We start from the raw sequence: 17,850 nt of genomic DNA, 5'->3' as shown, positions 1-17,850 counted from the left end.
CGATATCTTTGCACTTCATTTATTATCGTTTTATTATTTAGTTAATTTTTTTTTTTTTTTTGCTCTTTGAATTTAGATTAAAAATTTTAAAACATGACATTCTTACATAATTTTAAAAAAATAAATTCAATTAATTAATATAATCATGTAAATTAATTAAAAATAAATTCAATTTTATAAAAAATTGATATTTTAATTAGTTGGTTAATTGAGTTGAGTTTTCTTTTAAATTATGTTTTTAGATTTTTAATCCCGATTCAAATAGTAAAAATAAAATAAAAATAAATGAATAGTAAAAAAGAGGTAAGGTATCATTATCCTTAAAACATAATTAAAATTTAAAATATCAATATTGTTCTTTTTGTGCTAACGTGGAGTGCCACATGTCACAATATGTCAATATTGACCGTTCATAATCGACATTCTATTGCTATTATTTATTTTTAAAATTTATTTCATTAATTTTTATAAACCATTTCATTAAAATAAAATCTTATTTTTAATAATTTAATAACATATCTAAAAAGAAAATAAAAATATCATGTTGTGTTGTGTTAGTTTGGTTTAACTTAATTGTGTTTAATTATGGTGTAACATGTAGAGGAAGAGTATCGGCCCCTGACACTGACGGTTGAACAATATTTGAATAACAAATGTACAACCTCTTCACAGCTTCATTTCCCAAATTCTCTTCAAGAAATCACGCACAAAAGCCATTTCCACCGCACGACCCTCCCTCTCCTTCTCCTCCTTCCTAGATCTGCATCTCTCTCTCTCTCTCTCTCTCTCTCTCTCTCTCTCTCTCAGGTCATTCTCACCGATCTACGCCGCCATGGCTGCCCCCATGCCGGCCGGCAATGCCCCCATCATCATGAAAGAGACCTTAACGGTAAATCCCCCCGTGCCATCAACTCTCTCTAGATCCTCTTGTGCTTCCGACTGTGTCTGTGAGTGTGGGATTCGACTGGACTTTTGATTTATTTTTTATTTTCGTGGTGGTTGTTGCAGTTACCGAGCATTGGGATTAACCCGCAGTTCATTACGTTCACGCACGTGACCATGGAGTCGGACAAGTACATCTGCGTGAGGGAGACGGCGCCGCAGAACAGCGTGGTGATCGTCGACATGAACATGCCCACGCAGCCCTTGAGGCGACCCATCACCGCCGACTCCGCATTGATGAACCCCAATTCCCGAATTCTCGCTCTTAAAGGTGCGGAAATATGTTCCCTCTGAATTGTGAATTCCTTTTTCTCAGTTACAGTTTCCTTTTCTTTATTGTCATTTTAGTGTACTGGCACTGAAGATTACGTTCCCGCTGTAGAATTTGTAATATGGAGATAATGCAGAAATTGTAGAGCAAGACTTTGCGTAAAGTTTGCTTGTTTGTTATATGTCAACTTCTAGATTGCAGATCGGAATTGACTCTTGCATTCGTGTTTTTTAGTTGATCAGATCTGCCATTATTCGGCGGGGTATTAAAATATTATTAATTAGTTTAAATTAAATGGTTCTAAAGTTGTTCTTTAAATGCAATGGAAAAAATGATGGATCCTCCAATGGTACTTGCTAATAATGTAGAATAGAATTTTAACCATAATGTCGTGATGACAAAACTGAACGACTTTAATTTACGAAAAGACTGTTTGAACTTTAAGAACCCCAACTGTAGTTATCCTAGAAAATCTAGAGGAGCTTATCCTTGTAAAGTTAGAAATATAACATATAGTTTTACTATTCTACTGAAGTTTATTAGACTTTTTGACATTCTGAGTTGTATTAAAATACTGTGATCAAAATGAGCGTCCATATAAAAAAAAAAATTAAGGCTCATCGAAATGAATAGATTTTATACAAACAGCCTATATGTAATGAGGCACTTGAGGTAGATGAATCTTAATATTTTTTTTATTTTACCATTAAAACACTGCTTTTGTTAATTGGAAGCTAACCTGAGTTTTTTCATTAAAGATATGATTTATCTTCATAGGGATATCTCGTGCATTGTGCATTGAAATAACAATCATTTTGCTAATCAGCTGTTGACACAATTGGATTTTATTTTGCTAAGTGCAAACTTGAGATTATGGTACGGATTGATGTTATTGCTGGGGTTTAGTGTTCTTTGTTTGGAAAGGGGTAGCAGTATGTGTATTCTGTATGGTTCATATTTTTCTGTTTAAAACTTGTCCCATAAATCAGTGCTGGATCCAGTTCTACGAAGTTGTAATAACAATTTTAGGCTAATGAATGACAATATTTGATTGAAGCTCAAGTTGCGGGAACTACACAGGATCATTTACAAATATTCAACATTGAACTAAAAGCAAAGGTCAAGTCGCATCAGATGCCTGAGCAGGTGACGATTCTGTTCTGTTCAAGCTATTCCAAGTGTTTGACATCACTTTTTAACCTGCACTGTGCTATGACTTTTAATTTGCTAAACAGTATTAAGTCATGTGCTTTCCTCTTTGAATGAATAGATAGTCTTTTGGAAATGGATCACCCCCAAGATGCTAGGTCTCGTGACACAGACCTCAGTATATCATTGGTCGATTGACGGCAAGACATTTAACTCTTCTCAATTACGTTGTTTACCCTTTTTTGGCTTTATTTTAATGATTGCCCTTCCGTGCTGTGCTCTCTCGTTGTGGCTATTGTTTCATATATCATTCTTGATATTTTAGGTGATTCTGAGCCCTCGAAGATGTTTGAGCGAACTGCTAATTTGGCAAACAATCAAATAATCAACTATCGATGTGATCCTACTGAAAAGTGGTTGATTTTGATTGGAATTGCTCCTGGCTCACCTGAGGTAAGCTGTCCTATCCTTATTTGTAGTCTATGGTATGTATTGTCAATGTTTTCTTGTTTATATGCTTGTTCTTATCTTTGTATTCTGTGCTCTTCACTTAAAAGAGTTATGCCATTTACCTGTTTTTATTATATATCTTTAAAATGTGGAGTCACACATACTGTGCTTATCTCAAGTTGTTGCTTGAATGGTCAAACATGGTCATAATGTTGCATTTTATTCTCTTATGATAGATAAAAATTTTGTTGCTAATATTGCAGTTTTCCCTTTAGTGTATCGTTTTATGCCAAGTGGCATTGTGTGTGTTTTATTTTGCACGTACCTGTGAGAAAACTACTAGTTCAGGCAATATCCTCAGCACTGATATATTTCCTATTTTCAAAATTTTGTTCATAGAGGCCACAACTGGTCAAAGGAAGTATGCAGCTTTTCTCTGTGGATCAGCAACGTAGTCAAGCTCTAGAAGCACATGCTGCATCATTTGCCACATTTAAAGTATGATTCTCCTTTGTTTTCATATGGGCTTTCTTATTAATATTCATTTATGGTGTTATGGTGCTGATTGGCACTGCAAAATCTTCATTTTCATGTTATATACAGGTTGCAGGGAATGAAAATCCTTCAATTCTAATTTGTTTTGCCTCAAAGACCTTGAATGCTGGACAGGTTACATCAAAGCTGCATATTATTGAACTCGGTGCCCAGTCAGGTCCGTGAACATTAGCATCTACCTAAACATAGAAGTTCATGCTAACTTTTTTGTCACTACTACGAGTGGTTTATCAGATGCATGCTTTGCATGCCATACAAAACTACATGCACTCGATTTTAAAAAAGCCTAACGTTTGTTATTTCTGTTACACCCTGTGCTGTCGATCATGCCTTCCTGTACTGATTATGGATTTTTGTTCTCAGGAAAACCGTCATTTACCAAGAAACAAGCAGATCTATTCTTTCCTCCAGACTTCGCTGATGACTTTCCTGTGTCAATGCAGGTCAGTAGTGTCTCTTCCTAAATTTCTTAGTCCTATGTAGGCATGTCAGAAGTTAAGCTGCTATCCTTTGTGTGGCAGATATCACAAAAATATGGTTTAATATACGTGATCACAAAGCTTGGACTTCTTTTCGTGTATGACCTAGAGACGGCTGCTGCAGTGTATAGAAATCGAATTAGTCCAGATCCTATATTTTTGACAACAGAAGCTTCATCTGTTGGGGGTTTTTATGCCATCAATAGACGAGGACAGGTGTTGCTTGCCACTGTAAATGAACAAACCATTGTAGAATTTGTCAGTGAATCGGTATGCTTTTAAACTTTCCCTCTTTTGGCTGCCAGAACAAAAGAATATTGTATTTTGAACTATTGTTTTTGAGATTTGCAGTTGAAAAATTTGGAACTTGCTGTTAATCTTGCGAAAAGAGGAAACCTTCCTGGTGCAGACAAGATGGTAAATTAACATTTATTTTGATTTCATTTATCATAATTGTTTGCTGTTGAGCTGTCATGGGGCATATATAGTTTGCTTGGAGTAAAAGCTGGTAAATTAACGGTGGTTGTGATTTAATTTTATGATACCAGTTTTGCTTTCGAGCTTTCATTGGTGATTCTAACGAGGTCTGAGCTCTGCATTACTTGACTTTTGTTTGGTTCATTATGCTTAGGTTATCCAGCGGTTTCAGGAGTTGTTCACTCAGACTAAGTATAAGGAGGCTGCAGAGCTTGCTGCAGAATCTCCTCAGGGAATACTCCGTACCCCTGATACTGTTGCTAAATTTCAGGTGTGTATTTCAGTTTGGCATGTTTGGTCAGATTTTGCAAAAGTCTCACTCCTGATAAGTTCCTGAGAGCATGATGCTTCTTCTTCTGTAAGATTTTCATGTGACTTTATGGCATGATTTTAATTTGCTTGTGTTCATTTGCTGTAGAGTGTTCCTGTGCAAGCAGGGCAAACACCACCATTGTTGCAGTACTTTGGAACCCTGTTAACGAGAGGAAAACTCAATGCGTTTGAGTCGTTGGAGTTGTCACGCCTTGTTGTAAATCAGAATAAGAAGAATCTTTTGGAGAATTGGTTGGCAGAGGACAAGCTGGAATGTAGTGAGGAACTTGGAGATCTTGTGAAGGTTTGTATGAAACTTTTTTTCCTGACTCTTTTCTGTAACACCCTATGTGTTGCAACTTGTATACAAGTTTTCCAGAATTATTCAAGCTGGCAAAGCTTGTATGCTCGCTCATTGGCTAGGGCAGGTTAGGATTCATGGTTTTTATAGGAACATATTAACTTTTGAAAATCACATTAGTATTTTCACTTATAAATGGAAGTTGTCTCCTTGGATCTTTTGCAGTTTGCCTGTTTAGTTTGGTCTTTTTAGTCATCTATTTTATATTTTTGATAGCTTCAATATCTTTAAATGGTTCATTTTGCAGACTGTGGATAACGATCTTGCGCTGAAGATATATATAAAAGCTAGGGCAACTCCAAAAGTTGTTGCTGCATTTGCTGAGAGGCGGGAGTTTGACAAGATTTTAATATATTCAAAGCAGGTGATTTCGAAATCAGAATCTTCAAATATTATTTTAGGAATGGTTATTATTTGTAAACCGATACCTATATGGTATGACTTTTATCATATCATTGCAGTACAATTTGTAAATCAGTATATGTTGATGGTCATCATACTGATAGTTTTCTTTTTTAATGCAGGTTGGGTACACACCTGATTATTTGTTCCTTCTACAAACAATTTTGCGATCAGACCCCCAGGTATGTGGATTATTTTGCAAAGAAAATCTGAGGCTTTTTTTTTTTTTTTTAGTTTACCTAATGGATATTATTTTTAAGTTGGGTGCAACATTTTTTGGCGAGTGTTCCATCCTACATTATTTTTAAGTTGGGTGCAACATATTTTTGTTAAGTGTTCCATCCAACTTAAAAATAACATCCTAATTAGGAAAACAAAAAAATTTGAAATCAATTGTATATTTTGCTTCTCGTAGAAATATATCTCATTCCCTTATGACTCAAAGCACAGTTTGTTTTTCTCACAACTCCTAGCAAATAGCAATTCTGGTTTAAAAAATGTTGAACATGTAGTTGTGGGACATTGCACATAGCTGCCGATCTTTTGTGTTTTTTTATATTAGATGATGTGCAACTTTCTTGATTGCAGGGGGCTGTTAATTTTGCATTGATGATGTCTCAAATGGAGGGAGGCTGCCCAATTGACTATAACACGATAACTGATCTGTTTCTTCAGGTTCAATTAGGGTTTATGATTCTATGTTTATCTTTCCAAGATAAAAATATATATTGAATATAAAGGGAGAGATAGAAGGCTATTTTCCCATTTTTCATTTAAACCTCAGTTTGGCATGATCAGTTTTTCTACCATGAGAAAATTATTGTATTATCGTTGTTGATTTTAACTAGGAATTATCAACCTTAGACTTTTAATTACTAAGGATTCTGTTGTTCAGAGGAACTTAATCCGTGAGGCAACAGCTTTCTTGTTGGACGTGCTGAAGCCCAATCTACCTGAACATGGACACCTGCAAACAAAGGTTCAGTTTTCCTTATTGTAATTGATTTCTTAATAGCTTATTGTGTTATTTTATAATTTCTTTCATGTCTTTGCTCATATCAGTTTTATCTTCTATTCTTTTCAGGTTCTGGAAATTAATCTTGTGACATTTCCAAACGTTGCAGATGCTATATTAGCGAATGGCATGTTCAGTCATTATGACCGCCCACGTATTGCGCAGCTTTGTGAAAAAGCTGGTTTATATTTGCGGGCTCTACAGGTACAATCCCCTCTTAAACTTTGATAACCAAATTCTTCAATGATAATGAATTCTCTCATGTTCTGACTTCCTTTTTTCATTGTGCAGCACTATACTGAGTTGCCTGATATTAAACGTGTCATTGTGAACACACATGCAATTGAACCACAGGTTTGGTCTCAAGTGCTCATACTTGGTCAAAAGTGAATATTTGAAATTTTTTAATCACTTGGTGCTTTACAGTCTCTTGTTGAGTTCTTTGGAACTCTTTCCAAAGAATGGGCTCTTGAGTGCATGAAAGATCTTCTGGTGGTCAATCTTAGAGGCAATCTTCAGATAATTGTGCAGGTGAACTAGTGTTTCTTTTAGCAAGTATTGCTGTAACTGACGTTTCTAAGAATGAGACTTACCGGAATACTTTCTATGCAGACAGCCAAAGAATATGCTGAGCAGTTGGGTGTTGAGGCATGCATAAAACTTTTTGATCAATTCAAATCTTATGAAGGATTGTATTTTTTCTTAGGGTCATATTTGAGCTCCAGGTAATAACCTCTTTATTTTTTTGATAGGTAGGTAATAACCTCTTTATGCTGAAAGAAAAGAGAAATACTGACCTTAGGTGCCTATATATGTGGGGTGGCAATTTTTTCTTTACTTTTCATTTCTTTTGCTATAGTGAGGATCCTGATATCCACTTCAAGTACATTGAAGCTGCTGCGAAAACTGGCCAAATTAAGGAGGTAGAACGTGTGACTCGGGAATCAAACTTTTATGATGCTGAAAAGACCAAGAACTTTCTGATGGAAGCCAAGCTTCCAGATGCACGTCCTCTGATCAATGTCTGTGATCGCTTTGGTTTTGTTCCGGATCTCACCCATTACCTGTACACAAATAACATGCTTCGATATATCGAAGGTTATGTTCAAAAGGTAAATATTTGACAAGTTCAAGTTACACATACAAAGACACACGTGTACGAATATTTTCTGTGACTTCTATTTTTGTTATTTCTTATAAAGCTGAGTCAATATCAAGGAGGGAATTATAGTCCTTGGTCTGCTTGATAGGTCAATCCAGGCAATGCTCCTCTAGTTGTAGGGCAGCTGTTAGATGACGAGTGCCCTGAAGATTTCATCAAAGGTCTAATTCTTTCTGTTCGTTCTCTTCTTCCTGTTGAACCTCTAGTGGAGGAATGCGAGAAGAGGTGCGCTGTTTCCTCATTCATGCCCTGTTTTCATAATGATCTTGATTTTGTTTAACCATTGATTTTCCTTTTTGGTAGGAACCGTCTCCGCTTGCTGACTCAGTTCTTAGAGCATCTTGTGAGTGAGGGAAGCCAAGATGTACACGTTCACAATGCTCTGGGTAAAATCATCATAGACAGCAACAATAACCCAGAGCATTTTCTTACTACCAACCCATACTATGATTCTCGTGTTGTGGGAAAATATTGTGAGAAAAGGGATCCAACCCTTGCAGTTGTTGCGTACCGCAGAGGGCAATGTGATGATGAACTTATAAACGTCACAAATAAAAATTCCTTGTTTAAACTGCAGGCCAGGTTTGTACATTGTTGCTTCTTTCTAGATATAACCTACAGCCTAGAACTTCTATTCAGCATGCTTGTTACATTTATCTATTGTTTTTTTCATTAGATATGTGGTGGAAAGGATGGATGGTGAGCTCTGGGAGAAAGTTCTTGATCCTGAAAATGAGTACAGAAGACAGATAATTGACCAAGTGGTGTCTACTGCTTTGCCTGAAAGCAATAGTCCTGAGCAAGTGTCAGCAGCTGTAAAGGCTTTTATGACAGCAGATCTTCCACATGAACTAATTGAGCTTCTTGAGAAGATTGTGCTCCAAAATTCTGCATTTAGTGGCAACTTTAATCTTCAGAATCTGCTTATCCTCACTGCCATAAAAGCTGACCCAACAAGAGTTATGGATTATATTAATAGGTTGGACAATTTCGATGGACCCGCTGTTGGGGAGGTGGCTGTGGAAGCTCAATTGTATGAAGAAGCATTTGCCATCTTTAAAAAGTTCAATTTGAATGTTCAGGCTGTGAATGTTCTCTTAGATAATATTCGTAGCATTGAAAGAGCTGTAGAGTTTGCATTCCGGGTAGAAGAAGATGCTGTTTGGAGCCAAGTGGCCAAGGCTCAACTAAGAGATGGGTTAGTGAGCGATGCTATTGAGTCATTTATCCGTGCAGATGATGCCACTGAATTTTTGGATGTCATAAGGGCTGCTGAGGATGTAAATGTGTACCCTGACTTGGTAAGGTACCTTTTAATGGTTAGACAAAAGACCAAAGAGCCCAAGGTGGACAGTGAACTCATTTATGCTTATGCTAAGATTGATCGGCTCAGTGACATTGAAGAGTTCATTCTCATGCCAAATGTTGCCAATCTCCAGAATGTTGGAGACCGCTTATATGATGAAGCCCTCTATGAGGCAGCAAAGATCATATATGCATTTATTTCTAACTGGGCTAAGCTGGCAGTAACTCTGGTGAAGCTAAAACAGTTTCAAAGTGCTGTGGATGCAGCTCGGAAAGCCAACAGCTCTAAAACTTGGAAAGAAGTTTGCTTTGCCTGTGTTGATGCTGAGGAATTCCGCTTGGCTCAGATATGTGGTCTGAACATCATCATACAGGTGCCATTCATGTTTTGAGTACATATAATGTTTGTGTCTTCTTGCCTGTAATAGTCATTGTATGGTTTTGTACAAGTGTTTGGCCACACTGGCTCAAATCTTTGAACAACTCAGGTACAAGGCGTTTACAAAATTGAGGGAAATCTGTAGTGAATTTCACTATAGTTATATCCTAACACATGATGCAAATTCCAGAACCCCCCTTCTCTCTCTTCTGTGATTGAATACAGCTTTGGTCCTCATGGATCCCCAAGATGTGCACATTCCTGGGCTGGCACCTCTACTTTTGGTCCACTGTTGTAGAATATAACTAGTGGGTTGCTCATTTTAGAGTTCCGTTTTTTGTTTTACTACTTAATTATGTGTTTTGTTATTTAAGGTGGATGATTTGGAAGAGGTAAGTGAGTATTACCAGAACCGGGGATGCTTTAATGAGCTCATTTCTCTCATGGAGAGTGGACTTGGGTTGGAACGTGCACATATGGGTATCTTTACTGAATTGGGAGTTCTATATGCAAGATATCGTCACGAAAAGCTTATGGAGCACATCAAATTGTTCTCAACCCGTCTGAACATTCCAAAGCTCATACGAGCTTGTGATGAACAGCAGCATTGGAAGGAGTTAACTTATTTGTACATCCAGTATGATGAGTTTGACAATGCTGCAACCACCATAATGAATCACTCCCCAGAAGCATGGGACCACATGCAATTCAAGGATGTGACAGTCAAAGTTGCAAGTGTTGAGCTCTACTATAGGGCTGTGCATTTCTACTTGCAAGAACATCCTGATCTTATCAATGACCTTCTCAATGTGCTTGCGCTTCGTGTGGACCACACCCGCGTAGTAGATATAATGCGGAAGGTATGAATATTGCTTATGATGTCATTACTAAACCACCCCACCCCCCTTCTCTCCCTCCCTCCCTCCCTCCCTCCTCAGGGAGGTGACTTTTTGTTGGGAAATGTTGTCTGTAACATCTTCTTCTGTTCGGTATCCTTTTGGGTGTCAGGCTGGTCACCTTCGTCTTGTGAAGCCATACATGGTTGCAGTTCAGAGCAACAATGTTGCTGCTGTAAATGAAGCTTTGAATGAGATTTATATGGAGGAGGAGGACTATGACAGATTACGTGAATCAATCGATCTGCATGATAATTTTGATCAGATAAGCCTTGCACAGAAGGTGAGGTTAAAATCTTTTAATTACTGGAACTTTTTGATGGTGGAATTAACACTAACCCATTTTAATGAGAAAAATGTGCAGACTGAGAAACATGAGCTTCTTGAGATGAGGCGTGTTGCTGCTTATATTTATAAGAAAGCAGGAAGATGGAAGCAGTCTATTGCATTGTCAAAGAAAGATAATCTTTACAAGGATGCCATGGAAACATGTTCACAGTCTGGTGACCGTGAACTTTCAGAGGAGTTGCTTGTATATTTCATTGAGCAGGTTTGTTCTAAAACTTTATTGGTTTATGATGGTACATGGTTCTAAATAAAGCAAGGAGTCAATTACATGCCCACATACCATTGACACGTACTTGGTCTCCTCACCTTCCCACCTTCTGGATTTTTTTTTTCTAGATTTTGATGTTGGGATTAGAATATTGAAAAATTATGAGCTGTAGTCAACCTCTTTTTTTTAAAAATATCTGGAATAGATGTTCCCTTTGCTCTTGCTGTCATTTTACCTTTCTTTTCGCTTGGTTACATCAGATCTTTGTTTTGGGGTGGCTTGCAGGCTTGGGGGGTGTCTTTTCTTGGTGAGGGGGGCGAATCTTCTCCTACTTTCTGTTTTATGTCTTTTTCCAGATGCGTTTACTTGAAGTTTAGGTTCACCTTTGAAAACTGCTGTGTTCTTTTGTAATATGCGTCCTTATGTGTATATGCAGGGAAAGAAAGAGTGTTTTGCATCGTGCCTCTTTGTTTGCTATGATTTAATTCGGCCAGATGTTGCTCTTGAGCTTGCATGGATGAACAATATGATTGATTTTGCCTTTCCGTACCTCTTGCAGGTAACCTTCTTATGTCTGACACCATTTTTTTTCTTCTTTTTTTCTTCCGATAAGTGTTTGCTTTTCCTAACATCCAATTTTTATAATTATTTTTTTAAAGTTTATTCGAGAGTACACAAGCAAGGTAGATGATCTTGTCAAGTACAAACTTGAAACTTTAAATGAGGTGAAGGCTAAAGAAGAGGAGGAGAAGGACTTGGTTGCTCAGCAGGTATGGCTATTCACCATACTTTTTTATCATTAAGGGGCACTGTTCGTCTCTGGAAATTGTGGTTGGGTAGGGGTGCTCATCAGGTTTGCCCAAACTGACCGACCCAAACAGACTCAGTTGGAAGGCTTTTCCTCTCTCCTAGGTCGGTTGTTAAGGGAACCCAACATTATCGGCTCAACTCGGTTGGTAACTTGGTGTACCTGAAATATCCCATGTGACAGACCAGCATAATTTTTTTTTTAATGTTGGGGAACCTCTCCAAGGCAGGGCCCTTCGGACCCACCCTGCAGAGTAAAACTTGGTCCCATGCACTGCACCCTCGGAAGTTAAATAGACCAGCATAATTGGAGGATGCCACCAAAGAGTTCTTTCATGTTTTTGGTTATTTAGGAATTCTGAAGGTGGTGGTGGTGATGTATTATTGGTTCTGTATCCTTTTCTGTTTTTCATACAAGAGGGAAGAAAAGACGCTGCTTTTTGGGTTTTTTTTGTTGTTATTGTGTATTTTGTTTTTCTCTCGGCAGCTTGGCTGTTCAGTATCCTGACTGTCAACTTACCAAATGGGGTTTGCTTTGATAGCCGACCCCTAAGTCAGTATAAAAACTGTCTACCGACCTGAGGGGTCGGTGCTCAGATCTAGTTGGGCACCTTTTTTTCTGTCAATATCTTGGCCTAGAGTTCATCCTGATCAGAAAAAAGACTTATATGTACCTTGATGGTTTTTATAAGTTTGATATCTTTTGGTAAAAGCACCTCCTGGTGGTTGGTCGGCTTTGGCTGCCTTGATCTGATGGAAGGACCACTTTTTAGGCCTCGTCATTGTATGAAATTGATGAGGAATTAGTTAAATACTCGGTATTTAACTTGTCCTTCTGAATCATTCTACTATTTGACAAATAATATAAATGCTACCATTGCTTAGATGTAGTACTTTAGTCTTACCTGAGTCGAATAATGGTAATAGCAATGAAAAGACTGATTTTCTGTATTCATTATCTGCAGAACATGTATGCCCAGTTGCTGCCTCTTGCTTTGCCGGCACCACCAATGCCAGGAATGGGTGGAGGTTTTGCTCCACCACCACCAATGGGCGGGATGGGGATGCCTCCAATGCCAGCTTTCGGTATGCCACCAATGGGCCCCACTTACTGATATCCGTGTTGTTGAAGATAAATGAGAGTACCACTTGTAGTAGCCAGTTCGGGATTTTCTGTTTACTGTTTCCGGTTCTAAAGAACAGTAGAAACTTAAAGCCGTCGTGCCGGTTGGATAATCTCTCGCTCTTGCCAGTACATCTTTTATGTGGTTTTCGTTCTTTTGAAGATTCTTTGGGTCGCATAAACAAAAGCTCCATTTCTGTAACGGTGTGACCAAGCCAATCCTTTGGTGTGCCAAGCCTGCCCAGTGCCTTGTGTATAGGTTTCTTTCCTCTCTTAACGCTACCTTTGTTTTAAAGACATGCATTTTGGGTTCCCAATTAGGGCTTAGACAATTTTGTAGGCACTACTTCCTCATAGTAAAGCTTATTTTTTTAATTGAATTTCATTATTGATTTCCCGTTCATTTTTTAATTCTAGGCATCTATTTTCTTTCTCAAATAATCAATTTTCCCAAAATTTTAAATAAATATGAATATGTGAGAAGAGGAAAGAAAGAAAATGGATGTCTCGTGGCAGAGAAAAATTGCCTGTCTCCACTAATGTCATGATGGGCAGAACCCAAGTCAAATTTCCAATTAAAATCACAACTCTGACGCAACCCTAATCGCTCATTTTCTCAATAAAGGAATCTAGTTAGGCAAAAAAAAGTAAGATCTGACTGGAAAATAAAAGGAGTTGTCGTTATCCTTCGTGTAAATTATTTAAGCTTGTCTATCTTCTTCTTTTTCTTCTTTTTAAATTTTTTTCTTTTTATTTTTTTTAAATTTTTTATTTTTTTTAAACCGTTGACACGTTAAAAAAAAAAACATAAATTTATTGATCATTTATTTTTTTATCATTCTCTCATCATCTTATGACGTGGCATTAGACAATAAATTCATAAGTAAAATATAATAAATAATTTTTAATAATCTAATACTATATCATGGGATGATGAGAAGAATATGAAAATTGAAATAATGAATGAGTTTTGCTACATACAAACAAAGTCGCGTACTAATCTACGTATCAATTCTAATTCATTTATATTTAAAATTTAAATTAATATTATTTTTAATAAAATCTACTTTTTGACTAATCATATCAAATTGGTGTGTAGATTAATACACAATTGTGCTTGTAACTATATTTTTCCATAATGAATAGAATTACTCACAATTTACGAGTGTAAAGTTTATCTCGCCTTTCAAATTTAAAATTTATTTTTGTAATCTAGCTTTGTATTAAATGATGATACATTGTAAGAGATGGACCAACTAACTATTTAGCGTATAGTATCGTGCGTGTATAATCCAATTGAAGATGATAACATATACGAGACGAAAAACATCATTTCTTCTATCAATTATGAGAAAAGTACAAGAAAATAGGTATCATTCACCAAATATTCTTCTAAATTTGAATTTGGCCGAATTTCCAACAGTAATTTTCATTAATAAGATTATTGGACAAATTGTTTGAAATTTATAAAATTTAGATTCGGTTTAGTTTTTTTTATTAAATAAATCATTCATTAATATAAAATTATAATTAATTATTAAAAAATAAAATTTGTATCATAATCAATTAAATAATTTTATTTAAAATTTTTTAAATCACATCAAGATAAATTTTAAAATTTAATTATTACGAATTAAAATATGCGTGTGTGCTGAATTATTACTCTTTTTATAAAGCGTAAACCTGACGCTTTTATACGCTGTCGGTATGCTCATTATGGTATAAAACCTCTCTAATTCCCTTGCCAGCGGCCGAATTCCCAGCCCCCTTCTCTCTCCCTCTCTATCTCATTTTCTAGAAGAAAGAAAGAAAGAAGATGGCGAGCACCGAACCCGAGCACGAGCACAGAGAGGACGAGGAAGCTCATGCCAACGAGGATGAGGACACCGGCGCTCAGGTAGCCCCGATCGTCAAGCTCGAGGAGGTCGCAGTCTCCACCGGAGAGGAGAACGAAGACCCCATCTTGGATCTGTACGATTTTCATTTTATATATCCTCCCTTGTTCTTCCAACTCTAGGGCTTTTTTTTTTTTTTCCTATACTTTGATTCGGTTCTTGATTTGATTCCGGTGATGTGTTTTCTTAAAATCATCTGTAGGAAATCGAAGCTCTACCGTTTCGATAAAGATGGTAACCAGTGGAAGGAGAGAGGCGCCGGTACCGTCAAACTCCTCAAGCATAAGGAGAGCGGAAAGGTTCGCCTCGTTATGAGACAGTCCAAGACCCTCAAGATCTGCGCCAACCATCTTGGTCTGTTACCTTTGTAATTATTTTCTTTATTTTTTGAGCTAGGGTTAGATTTTTTCTCTTCCAGTCTGACGCGGGCTTCTGTGCTTTTTCTTCCAGTTCTTCCGACAATGTCGGTGCAGGAACACGCCGGAAACGAGAAGTCATGTGTCTGGCACGCCACTGATTTTGCCGATGGTGAATTGAAGGAAGAGCTTTTCTGCATTAGATTTGCTTCTATTGAGAGTGAGTCTTGATCTCCTTAACTGAGCGACAAGACTACAGTATATTTTACTTTTGTGAGTGTGGAAAATTTTGGTCAGTATAAGTTAGTTCTAATAATTTGAAAGAATTCATATGGTTTTCGTATTGCCGTATGATTTATATAGGCGTCAGGAAACGATTTTGAGCACTGTGACCTTTCACTTCATTATGTTAGTGTTGCACAACTAATCGAAAGATTTTATGAAGTTAGAGATATTGATTGCCCCAAGAAATGACTTGGAATGAAAATATGATCTCAAGTGTCTGAATTGTAATTTGTCACTATCACACCCTGTTTTCCTTTGATTTAGCCAATATGATCTCAAATTGCTTGAGGGTTATGTTATTGAAATAGGAGCCTCATTTCTAAGATTATATTCGAGATGGGTTTCAAATTAAGGCTTAAGTTTCATATTGGTTTGTATTCATAAAAAGGAAGTTACATATTGCTAATGTCTCTGATTGTATTTTACACTTAGCATGGTTTGATTTTCTGAAAATTCTGCGGTTTAAGTAATGCTGATGAAGTGATAAAAAATAGTTTGGGGAGCAATGTTTTCGATATTACTTTGTTGGCTAAACAAGGCTAAGAACTGCCTGCTGTAAATTCATGCTTGTGATTGGTGTGTCTGGACTCAGATTGTAAAGCATGAAAGTAAATCGACTTTATTGGAGAACTTGTTAAGCCTATGAAGATGCAGCAATATAAGAAACATTGGCACTCATTGAAATGAATAATATAACTCATTAGATTTCTTTTCATTTTTTATTGTGGTGATGCAAGGAAGGATACAGGAATGAATTTTCGATCCTGCTCTAGATAGGATAATTACAGAAAATTGATTTGAAATTCCAAATGAAGATAAAAATCTGAAGGTCAATCATCCTTAAACTTATTTATTTACCTTTTAATTTTCCCAAACTTATTTATTATTCTTATTCTTATTCTTATTCTTATTTTTTGCATAAGAATGACATCTCTTTGTACTTGACAACCATATGTGTGAGAAAACGGTTTGTTTCCTGCAGATTCCTAGTTGTACTAGATTCAAGAAAGTATTATTACATATTTACAGATGATCAATTCTGAATTGTCGGTAGAGTACTTCTTTAGCCGACTATTATGTTCTGCAGTCAACTCCATGTATTTATGATAATTTCCTGCAACAATCTCATGCTAAAGTAGACTTTAGTGCAAAAAATTCCCTGCCTTCCATTTCCGTGATCACTGTTAATCTCCTATAGCGTTGAAAAAATAAAGTATATAGTCTGTTGTGCCTCTTTTTATTTTTGTTATTAATTTCTCTTGATGTTTTGAGGAAAATTTTCTCTCACCTTAGACTGTTAATGTTTTATTTGTATTAGATTGCAAATCCTTCATGGAGAAGTTTCAAGAAGTTGCTGAATCCCAAAAGAAGACGGAAGAAAACAAAGATGCATCTGCAGCTGCTGGGCTTCTTGAGAAGTTGAGCGTTGAAGAAAAGAAAACGGAGGACAAAGCTGAGGAAGAGGTGCCTGTTGCAGCCGAAAAGGAAACTAAAAGTGATTTAGAAAAAACTGAGAAGAAAGATGAGGAACCTGCTTCCTCCACTTGAAGAGGATGTGATTTTAATGACATTAATACCTCGCAATATGATGAGATTGGTTGGCTGACCTTTTTCCCATCCATGTATTAAACGATGCAATTTATTGAATTGTGATTTAATGGCATGATGTGGTTCGTCCTGTGCGTCTTTCAGTTGGAGTTCCTTTCAACATTTGGTCGAACTTTGTTTCTTGATTGCTTATTTGAGGGTTGTGTTTTTGCGATTTGGGTGTTGTCCGAGTTTATCGTAGGGTTTTTCTACACTTTTATTCACGTTGTATTTTGCTCTGGGTCATTAAGCTCAGGAACTGCTGTAGTGAAGAGCTATTATAAACATTGAGAGTTTTGTTGGGGTATAACCTCGTGTTGTGCAGAGTCTGGAGAAGTTGTCATCTTTCCAATTTATGAACTAAAGATTGTCTTGTTGTCAATCAATTTTCTTAAAGTTCTAGTTCATTTACTTGTGACCAAAGCTACAACCCATTTCTACCAGAAATTGTGGAAAGTCTATTATAATTTGGACAAACGATCTAAAAGGCTTGTAACCCAAAAGAAACTGCAGGTTTGTTCGGCAGTGGACCCATTGATTGCCACTGAAAGCTCAACATGCTTGGTTGCAGATTTAAAAGAATGAATGGATTACAATAAGAAAACTGATTCGTCAAAGATTTAAACGAACAATTTGAATCAGATAAAAACAATTTAAACGAAGTATATATCTTTTGTATGTATGTGTGTATATACTTGGTATTCTTTCCTATGCGTGCTTAATTTGTCATCTTTCCTTTGTATCTATTTTATTTTTAGAGTTAATAATAGAAGAAAACCAAATTTAGACTAGTGACAGTCAAAAGTTGAACATTCAATAAAACTCAGCTATGTTGGGCATCCATTGGTCCTTGTAATTCCTAAGCCAACCTGGGAAAATACATGTATTTTTCTTAGGCTCACGATGCCCTCATATCTCTAAGCAAAATTATATTGTTGGAAGGAAACACATGAATTAAGCACAAAGTTCAAACAATTAAGACCTAGTTTGGATATTAAGATACTTTTAATATTTTATCCCATCTCATCTAAGTATATACACACTACAAATATAAACACTTTCTAATTACAAATTTTAAACTTTTTC

The 17,850-nt window shown here is 36.6% G+C and overlaps 2 protein-coding genes across 3 annotated transcripts; both read left to right on the top strand.

The window, feature by feature from the left end:
• Positions 1–662: 662 nt before the first annotated feature.
• On the top strand, positions 663–13,026 carry LOC122294050 (clathrin heavy chain 2-like). Of its 2 annotated transcripts, XM_043102512.1 has the most exons (30): positions 666–889; positions 1,009–1,213; positions 2,271–2,359; positions 2,484–2,562; positions 2,688–2,815; positions 3,212–3,310; positions 3,416–3,524; positions 3,731–3,810; positions 3,889–4,116; positions 4,198–4,263; positions 4,478–4,594; positions 4,742–4,939; positions 5,244–5,360; positions 5,521–5,580; positions 5,987–6,073; positions 6,294–6,377; positions 6,483–6,617; positions 6,705–6,767; positions 6,840–6,944; positions 7,026–7,138; positions 7,273–7,525; positions 7,664–7,800; positions 7,879–8,157; positions 8,252–9,254; positions 9,634–10,119; positions 10,268–10,438; positions 10,520–10,705; positions 11,148–11,270; positions 11,371–11,481; positions 12,484–13,026. In XM_043102512.1, the coding sequence occupies exons 1-30, from the start codon at positions 833–835 to the stop codon at positions 12,631–12,633; spliced, it is 5,118 nt and encodes a 1,705-aa protein (XP_042958446.1). In that variant the 5' UTR covers positions 666–832; the 3' UTR covers positions 12,634–13,026. The 2 variants fall into 2 exon arrangements, with proteins under 2 accessions (XP_042958447.1, XP_042958446.1); XM_043102513.1 differs by lacking the exons at positions 11,148–11,270; positions 11,371–11,481; positions 12,484–13,026 and adding an exon at positions 10,997–11,141 and having other exon boundaries at positions 663–889.
• A 1,338-nt stretch (positions 13,027–14,364) lies between these two features.
• LOC122294871 (ran-binding protein 1 homolog a-like) lies at positions 14,365–17,146 on the top strand. The gene is made up of 4 exons (XM_043103856.1): positions 14,365–14,612; positions 14,739–14,890; positions 14,987–15,112; positions 16,496–17,146. The coding sequence occupies exons 1-4, from the start codon at positions 14,458–14,460 to the stop codon at positions 16,723–16,725; spliced, it is 663 nt and encodes a 220-aa protein (XP_042959790.1). The 5' UTR covers positions 14,365–14,457; the 3' UTR covers positions 16,726–17,146.
• Positions 17,147–17,850: the final 704 nt, after the last annotated feature.

Source organism: Carya illinoinensis, chromosome 14 (genome assembly GCF_018687715.1).
Source record: "Carya illinoinensis cultivar Pawnee chromosome 14, C.illinoinensisPawnee_v1, whole genome shotgun sequence".
NCBI lineage: Eukaryota > Viridiplantae > Streptophyta > Magnoliopsida > Fagales > Juglandaceae > Carya > Carya illinoinensis.
This window is presented reverse-complemented; position numbering and strand designations above follow the sequence as displayed.

Excerpts from the sequence above, each read along its gene's own strand:
- LOC122294050 (XM_043102512.1), top strand. The coding sequence starts at position 833 with ATGGCTGCCCCCATGCCGGCCGGCAATGCCCCCATCATCATGAAAGAG. Across the intron at positions 3,311-3,415 it reads CATCATTTGCCACATTTAAA|GTTGCAGGGAATGAAAATCC; the intron begins GTATGATTCTCC and ends TGTTATATACAG. Across the intron at positions 7,801-7,878 it reads GTGGAGGAATGCGAGAAGAG|GAACCGTCTCCGCTTGCTGA; the intron begins GTGCGCTGTTTC and ends CCTTTTTGGTAG.
- LOC122294871 (XM_043103856.1), top strand. The coding sequence starts at position 14,458 with ATGGCGAGCACCGAACCCGAGCACGAGCACAGAGAGGACGAGGAAGCT. Across the intron at positions 14,891-14,986 it reads GATCTGCGCCAACCATCTTG|TTCTTCCGACAATGTCGGTG; the intron begins GTCTGTTACCTT and ends TTTTTCTTCCAG. Across the intron at positions 15,113-16,495 it reads TAGATTTGCTTCTATTGAGA|ATTGCAAATCCTTCATGGAG; the intron begins GTGAGTCTTGAT and ends TATTTGTATTAG.